This window comes from Pygoscelis adeliae, unplaced genomic scaffold (genome assembly GCF_000699105.1).
Source record: "Pygoscelis adeliae isolate BGI_AS28 unplaced genomic scaffold, ASM69910v1 Scaffold222, whole genome shotgun sequence".
NCBI lineage: Eukaryota > Metazoa > Chordata > Aves > Sphenisciformes > Spheniscidae > Pygoscelis > Pygoscelis adeliae.
In genome coordinates this window covers 5,102,569-5,123,946 of record NW_008824309.1, presented here as the reverse complement: position 1 = coordinate 5,123,946, position 21,378 = coordinate 5,102,569, and the positions used below count along the sequence as shown (strand labels likewise).

Below are 21,378 nucleotides of genomic sequence, written 5' to 3'. Positions count from 1 at the left end.
TGAACCCCTCTACAATGGAAAAATATCCTGTAAATCCCAGTTGTGAGACTAGACTTTCCTACAAGCACAAGATCACTTTCCTTTTCTGCCCACCAATATCCGTTTTACTTAAAACAATATTTTTTTCAATGTTTTACTTTAAGAATACCACCCCAAGCAGCTCCAAGTCTGGCGGACTTTCTGCCAGTTTTGCTGCTCTGGGAATTTGTAATTCAGCTTGCAGTGCGAGCCCAGTAAAGGAAAATGAATGCATTCTTGGCATGCAGCCTCTGAATATGCAAACTTAAACTTGAGTAATGAGCTAAAGATTTCACGTTCAAATGAATTCAGAGGTGCCTTTAAATTCCTCTACTCACAAGAACCCAATTCCCTTCTTTCCTTCAGCCTGGCCACAGGAGACAGATGGCACTGACAATCCTGCCTTCATCCTATTTGCTCAACCAGCTACATCATGACAGAAACGAACATATTACCCTTCCCAAAATACAACCAAAGTCTCATTCAGGGGACAAATCACAAGACTGAACTGCAAAACGAGACACGTACGAGAACCCTCACCTTGAGTGCTGGACCTAAGCAAATGGTCAAATGTAAATGTGCATAAATGAAAAGGCAATTTATTGGGAAATTTTCTTCTTTGCTTAGCGCACAAAATTCTGATCAACAGAGAAGGTAAGACCAAATAAATGTGACTTGTGTCTTTAATATTTAGCTGGTTTTACCTCCTTCATTTTGCTAATTTTCTGAAAACAGAAATGTAATTTAAGTACTACCAATAAAGAATACAAAAAAAAAATTAATAAGGAAAATGTATAGTAATTTGGGAAATTGCACTGTTCTTTTTTAAAAAAAATTACATTGCAAAAAACAATTTAAACAAAGCTTTAAAATCATAAATAGCAATTGGAAAATGCAAGAGCACATCAGTACTACGAACAGCACTGGTATCTTAGCATTGTCTACGTATCTGAGATTTATTACTCTTTTTTATACATTTAAAATCTTCCACTCTGAAGTCAAGCTACAGAGCGGTTAGCAATTAGCCAGCTATTACTACAGCAATATAGGGGTGCAAAAGATCTCTCAGATTATCAAGGGCCACTTCCCAGAAGCTGCATGCATCAGAGTATATACCCATAAACTTATTGACCTCTGTCCTAAAAGTAACCTTCACTCCTTTGTCCTAACCATTTGGATTTGTAAGACTACTTCAGAACCTTTTCTTGTAATCCTTAGAAACTACCTAATTTTCAGTTTAAGTTTCTATGCAACTCTGTTTTTGTAGCTGTGTCTTTCAGTGCTAACTTTGTCCTTTAGCTTAAATAGCTTTATTTTCTGGTGCTGATTCTCCTGATGCCTTTATTGACAGCAATTTCCTTTCAGCCACCATTTTGCCAGGCTGAACAGGCTAAACGCTTTTAGATGACTTTCATAAAACAGGTTTTGCAGTTCCCTAAGAGAAGATCCTCTGCTTTATTTCAGCTTGAGAGCCGCTAGCGAGAACAGGGGTGCAGGAAGGCAGTAAGCATACAATGGCATTTGTACTTCTCTCTCTTACAGTCACATTGATCTGCACCATACTGCCATCTGGTACTGCTCACAGGCATCTTTGATCAGCTACTGTATCTAGGGCTTCTTTCTCAATAATTTACAGCTAATAGCTTTTTTCACTAGTCCCCAGGTGAATAACCTTACAATTAACAGGATTTGTTGCTACACCTTTTCTTTCACTCCGGGTCTCAATGATCCCCTAGTTTTTCAACATGGTTTGATCTTCTCTTGTCTTGATAATACCTGTCAACTTCATCCATCAACAAATTACCTCATTTTTTGTTGATATGGATAATTAAAATGCTAATCCAGGTTGGTCCCCAAAAATAATCCTTGAGAAATTACAGTGAAGATCTTCTCTTGCTGTATATTCCGCCTTGCAATACAATTTCCCATTTAGCCAAGTCCTTAGCCACATTCTAATCCCTTTATAATCACTTTATTCTGCTTCTCTAATTTCCCATGTGACAGAATATCAGACATATTACTACAGTTCCAAAAGATGAGAGCTAATGTGTTTTCTTCGTCTAGAACAATCTGATATCTTTTCCAAGAAAATCATGCTCTTAGTCTGGGATGACCTGCTTTTTAGACTCATTTTCTATCTACCTACATCTCTCTAATTACTACCTCCATTTTTTCCTTGAATCTGTTTACTATTGTACTCATAGATATATAAGACTTTCGGGGGTGTTTTTGTATAGTAATGATATATATTTAAGATTAGGCAATTCAATGATTCTGCATGATTTTACTCACTTGTTCCACCACCAGGACTAGTTAGAACTAGTGAAGGATGTGGTGCTTCCATGCTTTTATGAAGTGTAGCCACAGCAATAATTTTCCTTTTGTGTATGCATAGTTTGGTGACATCTTCGTCCGCTTTAACATCTTCAGCAGTTCTCTGCTTCACAGCAGCTCCAGGATCAAAATTAAAGACCTGAAAGTAAAAATTCCAACATTTAAAATAATTATTATAAGCAGCAAACTCACCAAATACACCTAAACCAGAAATTTTACATAAAATTAAATTTGCCTCTGTTCCTTAGAGCTATCTGACTGCTACTACACTGCCCAAGAGATAACTTTTACAGTACATTTCAAGATTATAAATAGTGAATATATTTATAATAAGTAAACAGCCTTGGAAGTTGTCATCTAGCAAAAAGAAGTTTAACACCCCTCAGTATAAAGGGTAGGGAGAAAAAAAGGAGAAAGGACCATGTGTGTTTGAGATTGCTCTGTGATTAAGAAGAAAAGTTTACAATTTGTGTACAGACGATAAAATTGTGGAGCTGATACTGAAGCTATCACGTAAGCCAGTGTCTCGTTCTGATTCTCACACATTAACATGATGCTGTTGATGGTAGGCTTCCAATTTAATAGGAAAATGTTAAAACACCATAAAAACCAAGTCAGATCTTTTCCATGAGGGGAGAAGGCAGAAGGGAGATTAATTTCATATTTTATGGTAAGTCTTTGGGTGTATACCACTTATCTCATTTTATATATATGATCCGAACAGAGATTAAGTCATAGCACAGCACATCAGCTGACATAACTGATAAGGATTACAGTGCAGAGATCCAAAATGGTGCTTTTCTTTACCTTGGGAAGAACAAGAGGACATTCTAGGCCACACTTGCATGTTCCATCAGTCAGCAAGTAAGTCTTCACCTGCTCCAAGCAGGATAATAAAGACCCACTGGGACTGTAAAGGAACAGAAATGATGAATACAAGCTATTTGATAGGTCATGACTTCTATCTACCATTCTAACAGCTCACATAGAGAGCGTTTAAAATAACACAGCTAAGATTTCATATTTTGTTTCATAGTACTTCTTGCTTTTCGTCAAGAATTGAGATGGTACTTATCAAGAACAGCCCCCCAAAAAAACATTTTAAAAGGAAGATTTTACTACAGACAAACAAACACAGCAAGCGCAGAGAAAAGAAAGTAACTGAGATTATTGATGTTTACTATTCACATTACAGTCCTGCTTGAAAGCCTTAACTACTGCCTAACTACACTAAGATTATTTTTCTCCCTCCTCTCTCCTATAAAGCGTAACACACAGGCAAAGCGCCGTCCCCACGGACCTCCTCCCCCCCATCACATCACTGCAGTTCCATGCAGGCATTAGAGTCATCTGTACTTTTTAGGACTGGGACCTAATTTAAAAAGAAAAAACACAAAAGTGTGTTTCTCTTGAAACACAAGTACAAGAAAACCCCTACAGAAAAGGGGGAAGAGAAACAGAACTGTTGTGGCTGAGTCTCTTAGTGGCAAACAGTTTGGTTTCATTCAGCTAAAATTTCAGCCTTCCCACTGAAAGTGAGAAATATTACACCAAGAAGCCAGTCCAGTGAGTTTCTGATAAACTGCACTCGGATTTCTCTAACTCCCACCAGAAAATCATTATCTCCATATCCAAAAATAGGACACTGGAAATTCTGTTACGGCAAAGTCACTAATTCATAAGATGAAGAAAGTTCTCATGTCACAAGCCTCTACCTTCCAGATTGCTCTTTATTACTTAGCCATCTAAACTGTTTATCAGGGAAAGAATACAATAATTTATGAGGACTGGCTAAAACTCTGGTTCTTAATGGCAGCTGTAAATAGCCCGCATTTTAACAAAAACAACTTAAGTGGAATATTTAACAAAAACAACTTAAGTGGAATAGTTTGGATCATGAAAACAGCCAAGAGTAAAAATTCCAAAATATGACGAACTTTTGTAGTTAAAACCCAATGTATAAACACCTAATTCTGCACAAGAACTAAGTCACGTATAAAGCAACATCTGCAAGTGACATTTAAAGTTATGCTGGCAGTTTAAGTAAGTAATTAATTTGCCAGATTTGCCCTGAAATAGTTATTTTAGAGAGAACTGCCCAGGTCGAGGATGTGTAACAGTGACAGTTCTGAGGGTAAGCAAGATAAAAAGAGCAATCTAAAAATAATGGTATGGGTGTGAAGGAAAGTGATAGGCCAGAAAGTCAAACCTTCCCTGTCTTAAACTGAAATACTTGGGGTGCAGGGGGAAATAACTCTTTTTTAAATTATTTTTAATTTCAGCTATAAACTGGTTAAACCACGATGCCATTATCGCATTTTAACTCAGCGAGTATCACTTGGTCTCTGTTTTGGCTCCACATCTCCAGCGCTGGCCGATCGCTTTGGACTTTCCCAACCTGTCCTGACTACGCACACGGGAGCGACTGCTCACCCCAGGCGAGGTCCACGCTTGAAGATCTAACAGCTTCCCACGGGAGAAAATCAGACTGGAATTTGCTCTACGCTATCCCATCTACACGCAAAATCTCTACGGACACGTTCTGTGACGCTTAAAAAGCTTGTGTTAAGTGGCATCCCTGGGAATATGCTCTGGCGTCAGGATGCCATTTTGTTTGCATTGGTAAAAAAAGCCTACTGAGCAGCAAGACTAAAGCTATACCGTCAGAGTTCATTTTTTTTTCCTATTTCTAGAATAAAGCAATTTTAAATAACCTTCCTTGGCGCGCAGTTTGCCTGGGAAATCTGGGCAAACATACCCAGTTCAGGCGCAAGGAGATGCTGGAGCCTGGAATCAACAGACCTGTAAGGCACATACGTACTGCACCGATGATCAGTGGGTGTAAAGGAAGGTCTGGATACTCATGCTTGCCAGGAGTGCACAGATCAGTCCACCGAATCTGTGGCATGTGGGATTCAGCATCCCTTGCTGCACATACATACATGCACGGTTATTTCTCCACAAGGAACAACAAAATTTAAAAAAGGCCCCATTTTTCTGTTTCTGCCTTGTTCCTGCACAGACCTATGTAATTGCAAAGTATCTTTTGTGTGTACAGATTTTCTTGTGTTTCTACACTGCAAAGGATAATCAGCAGCTTCCTTTGTAAGAAACAGGCAGCTTTTTTTTCATCACTGAGGTCATCCAGAGGTTTTTGGACCCCAAAGAAACAAGAGCGAGCAAATTACAAAATATATTAGGATCTGTTACTGACAGTTCTGAAATCTTTTCCTTTTTATTAGGAGCTTTTCTCAGTTTATTCCACTGATGACTAAGCCGAAGAAGAGATCTAGGTCTTACTTTAAGGCTGTAGTACTGTTTTACTAAGAAAAGTTACTGTTTCTACCAGGTAATAAAAACTAGTTAATTAATGGATTTAATCCAAAGCAACTGTTGACAGTTGATAGAAAAGCATGCATGCTTTATAAGGAGTACAAATAGAATGAGTCCTTATTCAGCTGGGATCATCTATTCTAGTTAAATCATGTCAGATCTTAATATATACACTAATTTTCTCTTGGATAGCTTTTGAGTCAATATTGTTTGACCTTTCATTCTCTCAATAAATGCTGTGCATATTTTCAGGATGGTTGTTCCTTCCGAAGGGCAGTGCAGCACTAGAGCAGGTTACCCAGAGAGGTTGTGGCAACTCAATCCCTGAAGATGCAGCTGGTGAAACCAAGGGCTGACCTGACCGAGCGCTGCGGACACTCCACATCAAGCTGGAGGTTGGATTATTTGACTTCCACCCTTTCCAACCAACATGTCCTGCTCTGTGCCTTTCACCAAATAAGAATGTAGGAGCTGTGGACCATACTAAGCACCTTTCCTTAAGCAGAATGGCTTGCAGAAGGCAACCAGAAAATTAACCATTGGATTAAAGAGAAAAAAAATACATGGGCAAAACTTGGGAAGAGGGCAGAAATAATACAAGCCTCCCCAAGCTGAAAAAGGCAAATGGTAAACTTGATTAATAGGGTCAACTAGAATAAAAACGGTGTTTTGCGTAAGGCAATTCAGAACAGAAATATTAAGAAAGTTCCTCTTGAAAAAAGAGAACATATATAAAAAGAAGATAGAAAAGCAAATAATTGTCAGAATTAGAACAACACTTACTGGTTTACAAACAGGAAAGATACGTGCTTGAAGCAGCAGCACAAGCTTCGTGGCCTGCTTCTTACAGCCATACAAAATGAGTTTGAAAGCAGGTAACATCATCAGGTATATAAAAATTCCAAAGCATTATATGTTCTGATGCCTGGATATAGAGATGATAGGGGAAAAAAACCCCAACCACCCGCAATTTCTTCTTTGTCATTGATTTTTAACTAAGGCAGAGGCCCAGTAAATTATAGCTTTAATGAGAAATACAAGGGGAAGGCGATTTATCTTTGACATGCATATCACTGACATGGATTTTGTTTGATTCTGCTAATTGAGAATACAAACAAGAAATCCTGGAATGCATTTGATCTTTTATGGTAGTTTAGTGTAAAATTGGAGTATGCTTTGACTCATTGAAGAATTTTGTATTGGTAATACATACAATGTTGTGAAGAAGTGGTTATTTTAATCACAGAATAGTGAAATAAGATTAAGCAAATAACAAACTGATAATAATTTAGACTTCTGTGATGTAAACCTGATGTACCCATATTTTGTTAAAGCTAACTTTGATCTTTTTTCCCATAACATTTAATTTGTAGTCTGTTTGTCTGAACACATTCATTTAATAGTAATTTCAATAGATTTATTTGTGACTGTTCCAGGGTGAAGCAAAAAAATTCAATAAGCTAACAAAATAAAAAAATAAAATACCTAAAACTTTGGATTTAGGCTTGTGTTCCTATTTTTTCTAAATGAGAAACATGAGAATCTATGGAAGTAAATCTTGCTGGAGAACGTCAGCAATACTGAACACAGAACCTTCACAGGGCATATAAAAACCAATGTTTCCTGCAGCTACTAAGTAGTTACAGCACTTAAATTTCCTTTCAAAAGACAGTAAGTAAAACACAAAAGTATAATGGAGGTCTGGAACATAAACCCAGAAAAGACTTAGGGAAGAAGAGCTACAGAATGTCAGGATAAAGTTGCATGGCACTGCATGAACGGAGGTGAAGGCTTGTTGCCGACAGAAGAAGAAAGTCCCACTCTACCTTACCTGCCATGAACCGTTTGCCTGCCTGAGCACTGCTTTGAACTCGACCAGCAATGGCTCTTATAAAAAGCCCGTGCTGGTGCAAGGAAAAGGCAACGCCTACACATCTGGGAGTAGGCAAAAGACAGCAGAGATTTCTCATCATCTCAGGTGTGGCATATAACTAAACCTCTGGTTAGTTTCATTGTAAAAGGTTTGAATAATAAAGATATTAAGTAAGGTTAAATCTGCTACTGCTCAGCTTTAAAATCCGTATGACAATAATAAGTAATAAAGAACTATTCATGCCTAAAGCAAAATGTATAGTAAGGATTATAAAATTTTTAAGACCAAGCAATATTAGATTTGGGAGTACGTTAAGGGCATGCAAAGCACAACTGACATAAGTGGGCTCCACTACTATCAGCAGAAAAAATGATCTCGCACTTCCAAAAGAACAAGCCCTTGAAGTTTTTGAGTACAAAGGATTAGCTGAGTCACTGACTTACCACACGTTCTGGCAAAACTACAACAAAAACAAAACCAGTAACCGCCTCAGATAACCTTACCTGATATAGAGCACTCCACTTTGGTCCACCCGTCGCTGCCAACCAACGGGAACTTGCACTGCTGGTGGCCCTCCATCCGTGTCCCCTCCGTCACACTCCTTTCCACCATTCATTTTTCTGTTTCTGTTTATGAGTCTTCAAAGATATCAACAGTAAGATGATATCCTTTTACTACATGTCATCATGGCCTCCCAAAGAAGGCCATTCAGTACACTTTTCCCCAAATTGTACAAAGTGCATTGGGAGGCTCCAGCTCAGTTTGAAACCAAGTCCTTAAAAGTGGCCATTTTTGTTAATGAGTCAGTTTCCCATTATAATCCACATTAAATATGCAATGTTTAACTCCTTATATATTCATAAGGATGAACTATATAGATAAAAATTAGTGCTTCCAACTTGGGAAAATCATAATTCACCAATCCTTTGTTACCTGTCAGAAAGGAGAATGGGGAAAAGGAGAATTTCTAGTTCAACAGCATGGCTCCAAGCTTGATGACTGTCTAAGAAAACTTGTATTTTGTGAAAGCTCGTCTCATTTTTATAAATATGAGTCAGATCTAATACCTCCAGGTATTATACCCTTTATATGCCACATTCTTTTTGTTTTCTTTTTATCTTCCGTTCATTATCCAAGTTGTCTTCTTGAGTTTCTTTCATGACTCCCTGGCTCCAATAAAACAGCCTGAAAAATACAGATATAGAAAACACATGAGCCATTTTCTGAAGCCTTTCAGCCCAGTTCCGTAACTCGTGAAGATGTATACAGCTGCATCCATTTAAAGAGCTTAGAATCACAATTTTAAATGTCAATGGAGCCATGAAAATAAAGTTTAGGGTAAATATAATCCTGCTAGCATATTCTATTTATATGTGGATGCAACAGAGCTACATCTTAAAAGCTACGAGAGTGCGGCTGTTATTAAATAGTTAATGTACAGTTTGGGTGAATTAAGGGATGTATCTTTTAACTGGATAGTTTCACATATGCTTCTGTTCAGAATTATCAACAGATGACTAGCTCAATTAATGCCCTTTAAAAATTGTTTATAAAACTGAACAAATTTAATGTAAAAGAAGCTGCTTCTAGGGTTGATAATATTCATAAAAATGGAAACCCCCTGCATTTAGACTAAATTAAAACAATCACCTCACAAAAAAATTCTATAATAAAAAGGGAAAAGCCAGCATCAATGCACTGATCTCAGAATACCTATGAAACAACCTGAAAATCATAAGTAGTAATTCCCCCCATACAATTATACTATATGAGCAAATCTTCACGAAAGAAGTTCAGAATGATGCAAACTGTGTTATTCCCCCAAAACAGTTTTTCAAGTTGACCAGGTGAGACTTAACTCTTGAGATTGAACGTTTTATTATGGTGAGACAAACATGGAATATGCGATTCAAATAGTAAATACATCAGAACAAACAACAATCCTAGAACTCCTTGATGACCATTGTAGTAACAATGCTAACAGGTTTTATTTGGAATCGCATGTCAATTCTGCCTTACTCCTAGTACTAATGTTATGCTAACGTTTTAAAACATAGTAAATGTTACTATAGACCTGACTGATTTTAATAAGAAAAGGTGCTTTGAGAGAGAAATGGAACATAAAGACTTAGGATCCTACAACATTTTTGCAACAACAGTACCAACACCACATTACATCTATATTTAACAGTAACAACAGCTCCTTCCTTCAAGACCACCAAAGGAAGACTAGAGAGGCATAAATACGGTCCTCGAAAATACTCCCTTAAGTACACTTATGCAGTACATTCTCTTTAGATGTGCTACCTTATAAATGTAAAGTTCAAAATGCTACATAAAGAAGAAAAATAGCCATGGTATTTACAAGGAGGATGTGGACTAGAAAGGAGCCGGCTGGACACACCCCCTTGAATAAGGTGCTGAAATCTAAAGAATAGAGTGCGATTTTCGGAATAAAGACTGCAATTTTCTGCAGGACGAAGCCTTCTAGAATAGCCTGGCACTGTTTTGCAGGGATCTGTTTCAACTTTCCTGTACTCTGGAGCACTCCAATAGGATATAATCCTTGGCTGGCCAAAACTGGGGAAGGGATGAGACTATGATGAGATCCTGCTCACTGACAGTGGAGAGGTGACCGAGTACCAGCTAGCGAAGGTTAGAGTCAATGTCACATCAAACACCTTGCCATCTCTCGTATGAAAACAATCTATCCTTTAATCTCTAAATCTGGTACACAGAAATAGGATTTGGAGAGCACTTGGCAACAGTTCAAGACTCTCTCAGGTTTTCAGTTTAGAAGTTTTGGTGTTTGATAGGTTTTGTCCTGATTAAGAAGGTAGCAGATGATGTTTCATCAAAACCAAGGCAGATTTTACCTTCAAGTTTCAGCATTATTGCTGAATGCTGCATTGGCATTTTTATTACAGGTCCCATGTAAGGCTAAAATAAGTAATAATTCCCCTATTATTTTTAATGAGAATTAACTTTCTGTAATACAGTAAAATCAGAATCAGAAAATACATATTTAAAAATACTGGACGCACACAGTGCAGAGAAGGTTGCTCATCTCTTAGGCCAGTCTTGCTGTGGCTCATGTTGCTATTTAGGGCAATTGCACTGGATCCATTACGAGAAAATAATAGCCATCAATTTCTTTTTTGCACAAGCAGCAAGAGACACTTTGAAGTAATCTTATATTTCTACTGGTTCTGCAATGCTCTGCCTCAGCTAACATCCCATTCCATCACCACCGTATTACTTATCATCATCTAATCAGATAAACCATTTTTCTGTACTGCACATAGCTTGAAATAGTACTAAAAGAGGCAAAAGAATTCACTTAACCGCTTCGTCTGTGGAAAATATTTAAATATTTTTACTCAGTACAGTGAATTGGAATAAAATGGCTGCTTCAATCATATACCTTCAGTCAAAGTTTATTGTTTGTATCACTTTTTCTGGAGAAGTACTAGACACTAAAGAACTGTAAACTGACACAAGAATTTGAGTGATGTAAAAAATAAAAATGAGTCAGAGCACAGGTATGATGATCCACTTTCCATTCTACCCCAGGTACAAAAATACTTCAACCACCACACTCACCCTAAGCAGAGAACAGCGAACAATGCTATCCACATCATCGAAGTTTGACCTTTTATCTTGTAATTTACTGTGCTCATATGCAAGCTGGGGTCTGTGAGGACACACCGATGTGCCTGTGTGCAATGAATTACAGAAAAGAGGGCTAAGGCTCCCTGGAAGCTTCTTAATACACGGCTAATCAGTGTGTAACTAGCCATGTAAAAGTACACAGTTAATCAGTGTGTAACTAGCCATGTTTTATGTGTTTGTAGGAGAACGCTCATGGAAGCGAGATTTTTTTCACTAAACCCCAGCGCAGTTCTGTGCAGATTTCCACAGACTGCAGGCAATAAAATACCCAGTACGTATCGCAACCATTGCATATTTCTCCTGGGCATGAATGGCAGAAGTAAGAGGTTGCCATTAGGGAAGTGATCGTGCCCCTGTACTCGGCACTGGTGAGGCCGCACCTCGAACACTGTGTTCAGTTTTGGGCCCCTCACTACAAGAAGGACATTGAGGTGCTGGAGCATGTCCAGAGAAGGGCAACGAGGCTGGTGAAGGGTCTGGAGAACAAGTCTGATGAGGAGCGGCTGAGGGAGCTGGGGTTGTTTAGCCTGGAGAAAAGGAGGCTGAGGGGAGACCTCATCGCTCTCTACAACTACCTGAAAGGAGGTTGTAGCGAGGTGGGGGTCGGTCTCTTCTCCCAAGTAACTGGCGAAAGGACGAGAGGAAACGGCCTCAAGTTGCGCCAGGGGAGGTTTAGATTGGACATGAGGAAAAATTTCTTTACTGAAAGAGTGGTTAAACATTGGACCAGGCTGCCCAGGGAAGTGGTGGAGTCCCCATCCCTGGAAGTATTTAAAAGACGTGTAGATGTGGTGCTTAGGGACATGGTTTAGTGGGCATGGTGGTGTTGGGTTGACGGTTGAACTCGATGATCTTGGATGTCTTTTCCAACCTGAATGATTCTATGATCAATGTTTCGGTACAGAAATCCTTCATTAAACTGTTTAGCATGTGCAGAGCTGATATGTGTTATTTTATTGAACTGCGTAACACCATAGAAAAGTTAAGCGCAGTACAGGTCTCTCCAAGAAGAGTTAAACCTCTTAAATCTGGTTCAACAAAGTATTGTTGAAATTTGCATATTGCCAATAACCGGTTAGCAGCCAAACAAAGAAGATGGAGCTAAGGAAGACAGCCGGGAAAAAGAGGATGAGAGTCACTTAAATTATGCTGGGTCTGGCTCTTTTTCACCCTATTGCTGGCCCAGGCTGGTTTTGTAATACATTTTATACAATAAGGCAGCCTAGAGGAGAAGCTGCAAGTTTAAAGGGACAACTGGAGGGGGCAGTGGCACCGCTCTACTAGTTTTGGCACACTGTTCTGTAATTGAAAAAAAGACATTTAAACCCCAATAGGGATCAGCCTGACCTGAATGCTCTGACATACAGAGCATCCATTTGACTACTCAAAGCTTTACTTTCCTTACTAGTCCAGAATCTTCCAACTCGATGGCAGAAAAATCCCATCCCTTTTGCCATACCATTTTCCCTTTCTCCATCAAAGTATTCTAACTGAAGTACTTTGGATTGGCTTAGAAAGTATTTGGGTTTTGGACCAAATCCAAAGTGTTTTGGACACTGGATTCTATCCAAAGGCCTGATTTTCATCAACCCATGTAATAAATACCTCTTCTCTGTAATCTCATAACAACTCCAGACAACTCATGTTATCTCACCACGAGTAACACAACTTTCCACATCTAAATCAATTACTTCTTTTTTCTGTGCGCCAAGACATGCCGTTTAGATTTGTTTTGCAGTCCAGTTTCATTACAATATGCTTAAAAATATTTCATTGGAGAACTATGCAAAACTACACTGAATTGTTTGCCCCCTTTAGCCCACTCAAACCCTTCCCCGCGTGGAAAATTTCTCCTGAATTTTCATATGCTGAAAGTATGTTTTCAATTTTTAATGCAACTGTCTCACTTTTTGAAATGTTGTGTTTTAAGAAGCCTCTTTGCACACTCAGCTGTTAATGTTTACTTCAAAAATTTTTTAGTCAAGTGGTGAAATAGAAAACTTGGTACAAAGTAAAAAGAAACTTAAATTAGATACTATCAGTCTGGATTCAGATCTGTCACGTATGATATGAATACCAATATAACATTTCTTTTATCAGTAAGTGGACATAAAGCCAGTTAAGACAAACTTTGACAGTCTAATATTGCAAAGATGCTCCATTACTCTTTTCTTAAATGAACTTTTAAGTGTCCTAACAATTCCATGTATCACAGAGAAAGGCTACTTAGAGGTCTATGATCAATGAATGCCTCTCTGATGCACAAAACCCAGCGCTTAATTATGGAATGACCAGATTTTGGGCATAAAGTTTTGCAAACCCTTAGAACGTACACAAAACGCTGCTTATAGATGCAAATTGCAATCTCACTCCCCAGGCTTTCCTTTCTATCACAGAAAAACCTACAAAATACATTCAGAAATGGAAACGCCCTCAAATCACGGGCTTGGGGTTTTAGAACTAACAGGAAGTTTTAGCTTCTTAAGAAGCCTTATTTTCAAACCATGCAGAGTTAAAATGAGTTTTTATTTAGTTATCGCTTGCACATTATTTATCTGTTTAAGTCTATCAAAGCAATTAGGTTAGGATTCTCCTCTATAATCTAATTAGATACAAATGTTGCATCACTTTTTGGGAATGCTTTTCCATTTTGAAAAGAAGCATTCTCTTGACTAATTAGATTGGTATTGAATACTTTATGAAGCCCTATTTTTAGGCGAGTGATTCAACAAACAAATGTGCCTGAAGTATAAAGGAAACCTTTCTTCCTTCAACCTTATCTCATTGTATTGGTATCCAGGACTATAATACAGCTGTATACATGATATACTCTGGCCTTTGGTTTGAGAAAGACATCTTCATCTTACTCATAAATACAGAGTATTAAGAATACATTGCAACAACCAGAAAATTGATCTGCACTGAATGACTTAATTAAAATGATACATTTTATATCGCCCTAGTGTCGAATCACTTTATTCTAGTCCAACTACCTTTGGTATTAAATTATTTTGAACTGTATAAAGGACAGTTTTATTACGTACTATAACAAGACTTATGCATTCCTAATTTATACAACTTCTGATGCTGTAGAACTTTTTAGGATCTGAAGACCCCAATTTAACCACTCTATAAGATGACAGCTATTTGGATGAATTCACTCATAAATAGCAAAAATGTCAAGAGTCCAGGCCACTGTACCTATCTCTACAACCACAGCCAGCGATCTTTACCAGTAGCCCACTGGACATGCCCCAGCTCAGCCAGCCCTGCGTCCCTGCACATGGATGGACAGAACCCTATATTATTTGGTTTCCTATGCTGTCAGACTACATGATCAAAGCAGTCACTTCAGACCTACTATTTAGGAATCTACACTAATAAAACAATAAGGAAAAGGTTCTCACGGAGAAAGACTGATTTATGTTCATGGATTCTAGCTGATCATTAAGAGCACACAATATGAATCTCTTCTCTTGGAGCATTTTGGACTTGCATGCCATTAACTAATCAGAAGTTGTAGCCTTACATCGGATATCCTTCCTACCAATGCCCCTGTACTCGGCACTGGTGAGGCCGCACCTTGAATACTGTGTTCAGTTTTGGGCCCCTCACTACAAGAAGGATGTTGAGATGTTGGAGCGTGTCCAGAGAAGGGCAACGAGGCTGGTGAGGGGTCTGGAGAACAAGTCTGATGAGGAGCGGCTGAGGGAACTGGGGTTGTTCAGCCTGGAGAAAAGGAGGCTGAGGGGAGACCTCATCGCTCTCTACAACTACCTGAAAGGAGGTTGTAGCGAGGTGGGGGTCGGTCTCTTCTCCCAAGTAACTGGCAAAAGGACGAGAGGAAATGGCCTCAAGTTGTGCCAGGGGAGGTTTAGATTGGATGTGAGGAAAAATTTCTTTACTGAAAGAGTGGTTAAACATTGGAAGAGGCTGCCCAGGAAAGTGGTTGAGTCACCATCCCTGGAAGTATTTAAAAGACGGGTAGATGAGGCGCTTAGGGACATGGTTTAGTGGGCATGGTGGTGTTGGGTTGACGCTTGGACTTGATGATCTTAGAGGTCTCTTCCAACCTTAATGATTCTATGATTCTATGATTCATAGTGCAGGTAAAAAGTAGAGTTCCTTGAGCTGCAATGTATCTTCAGTTTAGGAGATTTAACCGTGTCATTACAGTTGTCCAAGGCAATGGCTGAACTGGGAAGGAGCGTGATTCTTTTAGCATCCTTTATGTAGCGTACGTATAGTACCCAAACCCAAAACTTGCTCAGAGTATGACTGCCTTTTAACACATCTATCTGTGTAACTCCCAGAGTTGGGAGCAACTGAGGTTTTCACTTCCAATGAAAGAATGGAGAAAGTCCATCCTCTGTGTACACGTGTGCACGTATGCATACACACAGCATCTCTGAGAGGGTTTTGACAAAAAGCAAAACTGAGCCACATGACAATCAAAAAAGATGGCAGGAGACAAAAGGATTTTCTTTTTAAACCTCCGCTCTGTCTACTCAGTATTTAATAAATACAACGGTCACCCGATAAAGTCCCTACAAGAATACAACAGAGTCATAATGCTCTTTCAGGCCCTCCACCACATTAATTTTCTTCTTTACAAGGGAAATAGGTCAAAACTGTGTGCATGTCAGATAGGCCTACTTTACTGTCAAAATAATGCAAGCACTCAGATTTTTTAAAAATTAAGACTAACATTTGGTATGTAATTTAAATCAACCACGTTATTCTGTAGATAAGAATCATGTCACCATTATCAAAACCTGTCCTAGGGAATACTATGAAATAGAATATTACTAACCCACATGTTAATAAGAAGTGAAGAAATGTTATTACACCCACTTGTCACTTTAGCGGAACTCGTATAAGGAAGTGAGGAACTTGTCTAATACACGATGCCCATCTTCAGCAACCTACAGATCTAGGAAAAGCAAACCTGGACTTGGATGTTTTCTCCTTTTTTCTTTTAATGGCCAAAAGCCATTCATACATTTACTTTTCAGTGGTCTTGTTTCAATCTGCAGACATAAAGCTAAAACGATCTTATACAAACTGTTTATTTTTTTTATTTTCTGAAACAAGAAAGCAAGTAAAAGTATTGCATAGCAGGGAAGAGTTGCATAGTGAGGTTCCTAGCTGGGGAATTTAAAGGTCTAAGCTTTCTATAATATAAAGAGAAATTATACTTGAACTCTTTTACTGAACAGCTTTTCCACAGTTCTTTTTCTTCTTTCTTCATGACGCAGTGATGATACATCATCAGTTCTGCAACTGGGAAGGCCATTTTTTGGGGGCTTTCTTTGAATAGGAATTTCTGTCTCCTCCAAAACCTATCTTGCTGTAAGAAAGCCACAATTCTTAGAGTATTCTGATTTTGTTGATGTAATGCTTTCCCAGAATTTAGTATTTTGGAGCAAACACAAGTACATCTTAATTCTTTGTGGCTTCAGGTATCTTTCATGGTTATAACACTGACCAACTGAGATTCTGTTAGCTCTACAAGAAACTATCAAGCTCTCGAAAAGTCTGTCAGGGAAAGTTACCATGACTCCACGTCAAGGAAAAAAGATGACCGCAAAATGTGGAAGAAAAAAAGCAATCTGCGCATACAAGAGAGAGAATTCAGACCTTCCAAGACCAACCGACACAACAGAAGAGGATATTAAGACAGAAAAATCTGCTTTGTCACAGTGGGATCACTCTTGCTAACGTAACACACAGATTTATTAGAAAAATGACCATTGCAGACATTCACAGTTGTCAGAAAAAGTGATAAGGAAGTTAAAATTAACATAAACTTAAAACTCTAATAGCAACATGCTGATTATTATGAAATGATTTAGCTATAAATATTTTAAAGTTTCAGACCAAAGTTGAAATTACTTCAAAAGGAGATCCAAGCACAGGAATAAACAAATAACAAACTTCTTTCAATTCTCATGTTTCAGGCTTCCAAAAATCTGAAATTATTAAATGTATTTTTGTAACGGTTTTATAAGGAAGATTATATGAATTTCAGGAACATCTGATACAGAATGTTCTTAAGGTATCTAATAAATAGATGCAGAAAATAAATAGATAATAACTATTTGTAAGCGGTCAGTGCTAATTGACAGCTTTGCTGTACATTATTGACTTACCGGTTACTAGGGAAATACAAAGTTGTGAAAATAAAAAAGTTAATTTTAAAAGAAAAGAATATTTAAATGTAACTATTTCAAAACCTGAACATGAAAACTCAATTAGATTTTAGATACGCAGTTAAAAAAAGGAAAAAATTGGATTGCTGGAAATATGGTGGAAGGCTGGCGTAACAATTACCAGATTAGCCCCAGATCTCCATTAACTGTGCACTGTAATATCAAAAATTAAGCAATAAATGGTAAAGATGAAAATCATACTCCCATATCTTAAATGCAGAGGCCTCAATTAACTATGTAAAATCCTTTGTATTAGACACCTGGAGTTCAGGACACAGCAATATTTGAATCATTTGAATAATTCAGATTCAGTTTCTGTGCAAGACAATGTCAGAAACATAGGAGGATTGCAAATTAAACCTGTAAATTATGCTTTTGTGCCAAAGTAATAAGTCACATGACTATACTATTTTTAGACACACGGAATTTTTTCTCCAGGTCTTATTTTTCAATTGTTTACTGAATTATGTATCTCTACTCAGCAATTCCCCTCATGAAATACTCTTAAGATATTAAAAAAATATGATAACATAAAAATCAGCTATTCAGACACCTTAATGCAAACTCTACAGCCTTATCTGGCATAAATGTAATAGTGCTTGAGAGCTTGGGCTGCCTCTTGAAATCTGGTATGCTACAAACCTGTACAATATGATAGATGAATCTCTATCATTAGTAGATTATTACTCACTGTTATTCAGTGATATACTAATTGAATGTGTAAGTATTTGGAGAGTTTGGCACGGCTGTTTTATTTAACAGACAGGCAGTTCTCTGTTTTCTAAAAGAGGACTCAGAAGTTCAAGGATATTTAAAAAAAAAAAAAAAAGTGGGTGATTTGAATCCTTTTAAATGCTTTCGCTCCATGAAAATTATGACAAATATTTCTTTCTTGATATACAAGAGGTCCATTAATTGTAAGTTTAATCATTTTAAAATGAATATCTATGAAGATTTGTATACATGACCTTTCCTTCTACAGCAGCTTCTTCTACTCACACTGGTCTGAGTCAGCTGTTTTATGAATATACCATTCGATTTAAAAATACTCTTTCTCACCCTCCTATTAAAACATCACATTTGGTTTGTTATTTAAGATCTATGAAATAAGTAATGCAAATATAAAGTACTTTTTAATATACTAATTAACAGTAGGCCACAGGATTAAAAAAAAAAAAAGCGCCTGACCTTTTTCCTCATTAAGCATTAGACTGAAGGTGGATATGTTCATCTTGTTCATTCCAAGCTGAAAAATAAAGAATCAGTTGAAACAGAAGATAAGCAATAGTAAGCAATACAGTCCATTTATGATGTTAAGATTTCAATATTAAATGATTCTTAATTATTTCTTCATAAACACTTAATCAGAGAGGTTTCTTAGAATATTATTCCTCCTTTGAAACTCTGAAATAACTGTTTCCACTTCCTATTTTGTACACACTTCATTTCCATAAAACGTCATGAACACAGAAAAAAAAAATCTAATATTTAAGAAAATGCTAATGTACAACAACTTTTTAAAAAATCTACTCTACTAAAGTTTAATCTGCATTCTGGCAACAAAGATGATAAAGTTCTCAACTGCACACACGCCACTAGTTTCAAATACGATTTTGTGCTTCATGAGTGAAAAACCTCTTTCCTGTCTGGCCGTCCCATCGCCTTCACTCAGAGATTTACTTTTAAGAAAGCCAAGGTATTTTTACCCTACTAAAATGAGCAAAGTACCTAAACATTAGCGTCTGTGTATTTTTGGCTTGAATTTTTATATAACAATTATCAGACGTATTCACACTGACACCTTAATAAGGATAAATTTCATTGTCCAATAAACTGTGAAGACTGCAGTCTGGCTCCTAGAAAACGAAACATTTGTTTTTATGATAATAAAAAGCAATCTATTCTCTACTTCAGTACAGGGCTTATGAAACTTTCCTTGGAGGTGTTTTGCCATCCAAACACGACATCGTTAGGTTTAATGTAGAGCAAGATGGTACCTGGTAATGATGCTCAACTCTGTCCTGCCAGGTATCCATGGCTTTGCTCACTTGATGCACTATAAAACCTGATTTCACTGCATGTGCAATAGAATTCACATATGCTAAGCTAGAAAAAAAAGGTTTGATTCTCTTCAGAAGGAACTAAACAAAAGGGTGAATCACATTTAAGCTTGACAAGTATAAGAGAATTCTACCAGCTCATCAAACCAGAGAAAAGAAAAATGAGAGTAAGGACCACAGGCACCCAGAAATTAAAACCATGTGTCCCTTTAAGGATGCAGTACACCCAAGAGTTTAAGAACAAAGCTCTAAAAAAGATGAAAACCTAGAAAATGCACTACTTCATCCCAATCGAAGGACAATGTATTGTGCCAGATACTAACTGAAAACTCAAATAGTCCTTTATTCTCTGAAAAGGCTTGAAACATGTCTCTGGAAATGCAGACTGTAGGGACGTAACACAGATATTTAGCATGTTCTGGCACCATGCTCCAAAAAGGGAGCTATTGGGAAAAATGTAGGCAAAGAATCAGTTAAGTCAGCTCTTCATCGCAACATATTTAAAGCTTGATCAAAAGAAATTCATTTAGTAACACAAATATATTCTGTCACAAAAAAACCCTCCATAAACACAGCCATTAGTCTCACGAACAAATGCCATAAACTCTTGGCATAAAAATCTAAGAAACATGAATTCAAGCAACAGACAGGTACGATAGCTTCCCACATTTGTTTTGCGTGTATTTATTTCTTATGCTACACTTCAGCCTACCGTCTCAACGGAAATCTGAATTCAAGGAAATCAGTGGCAAACTTCCAAAGGTTGCTGAACCTGAATTTCACTCCATTTTAAATAAGAGCTTTTCAAAGCATTTTATTTAAGAAAAAAGGTCCTTTGGTTGAGTTTTTTTGTAATGAAAAGTGCTGCACATAAAGACTTTAAATACCACATATCTTAAACTGAAGTATATTACCAGTAATAGAAAAAGTTTGCAGGGAAACAAACCAAAGCTAATCCTGCAATTAAATTGACAGAATTACAGAAACTGAGGATCTGAAGAGGGATCTCAGGAGAGCAATCTGCTCAGCCCACTGCCACTGGCGGAAGGTCAAAATTACCAAGATCGTCTCTGAAAGCTGCTGCTTCATGCATTTTTAAAAATTTCCTATCATAGTTTTCATGACAGTTATAGGTAAAATATCCCAGTTTTTCATCCATATTTGCAGTCAGATATGAGGTAAAACAAAAAAGCTCGGACTGTTTTCTCTTTACATCTATCCTAAATTACCCTTCGTGCAAATTGAACTTCCTTTTTTTTTTTTTTTTTAAATCTACAGAGCAACTGCCACCATTGCTTTTATAAAAACCTCTTATCTTTTTAAAGCCTTATGCCCATCCTACAGTGTTCTCTTTTTTCCTAGAATAAACAATCCCAATCCTTTCAGCTGTTCTTTAACAGTCCTGCTTTCTAAATCTGTCACTAGCTTGTTGCTCTGCTTTGTCTTCTTCTGGCTAATACAAATTTTCTTTAAAAGGCGGTGCCCAGTGCCGCAAAGTACATTCCACCTAAGGTCTCACTGAAGGTGAACACATACCGAGTCTTGTGTCAGACACCGGTACTATACACGCTGCAAAAATTTCCAGTGCTCTACGAATGAAGATTTGTGATTTCCCGCCCCAGAAAACTGGCTCTCCAGTTTTCTTCCTCTTGTAGAGGGAACATGCAATGGAAACTCAGAAGTTTCTGAAAAAGGTATGATTTTTAATGCATTTTCAGCACTGGTGAGGCCACACCGTGAATACTGTGTTCAGTTTTGGGCCCCTCACTACAAGAAGGACGTTGAGGTGCTGGAGCGTGTCCAGAGAAGGGCAACGAGGCTGGTGAAGGGTCTGGAGAACAAGTCTGATGAGGAGCGGCTGAGGGAACTGGGGTTG

General features: G+C 37.7%; 1 protein-coding gene across 4 annotated transcripts in view; it reads right to left on the bottom strand.

Moving 5' to 3' along the window:
• The window catches only part of MBD5 (methyl-CpG binding domain protein 5), a 95,247-nt gene that overhangs the window by 37,792 nt on the left and 36,077 nt on the right, over nucleotides 1-21,378 (bottom strand). For 2 of the 4 annotated variants that reach the window (XM_009318953.1, XM_009318956.1), the window contains exons 4-7: nucleotides 18,631-18,688; nucleotides 8,062-8,743; nucleotides 3,160-3,262; nucleotides 2,311-2,491 (exon numbers count right to left, since the gene is read on the bottom strand). In XM_009318953.1, the coding sequence (XP_009317228.1) occupies nucleotides 2,311-2,491; nucleotides 3,160-3,262; nucleotides 8,062-8,174 (397 nt within the window). In that variant the 5' untranslated portion in view covers nucleotides 8,175-8,743; nucleotides 18,631-18,688. The remainder of the gene's footprint in view (nucleotides 1-2,310; nucleotides 2,492-3,159; nucleotides 3,263-8,061; nucleotides 8,744-18,630; nucleotides 18,689-21,378) is intronic. The other 2 variants (XM_009318954.1, XM_009318955.1) reach the window with 2 other exon arrangements.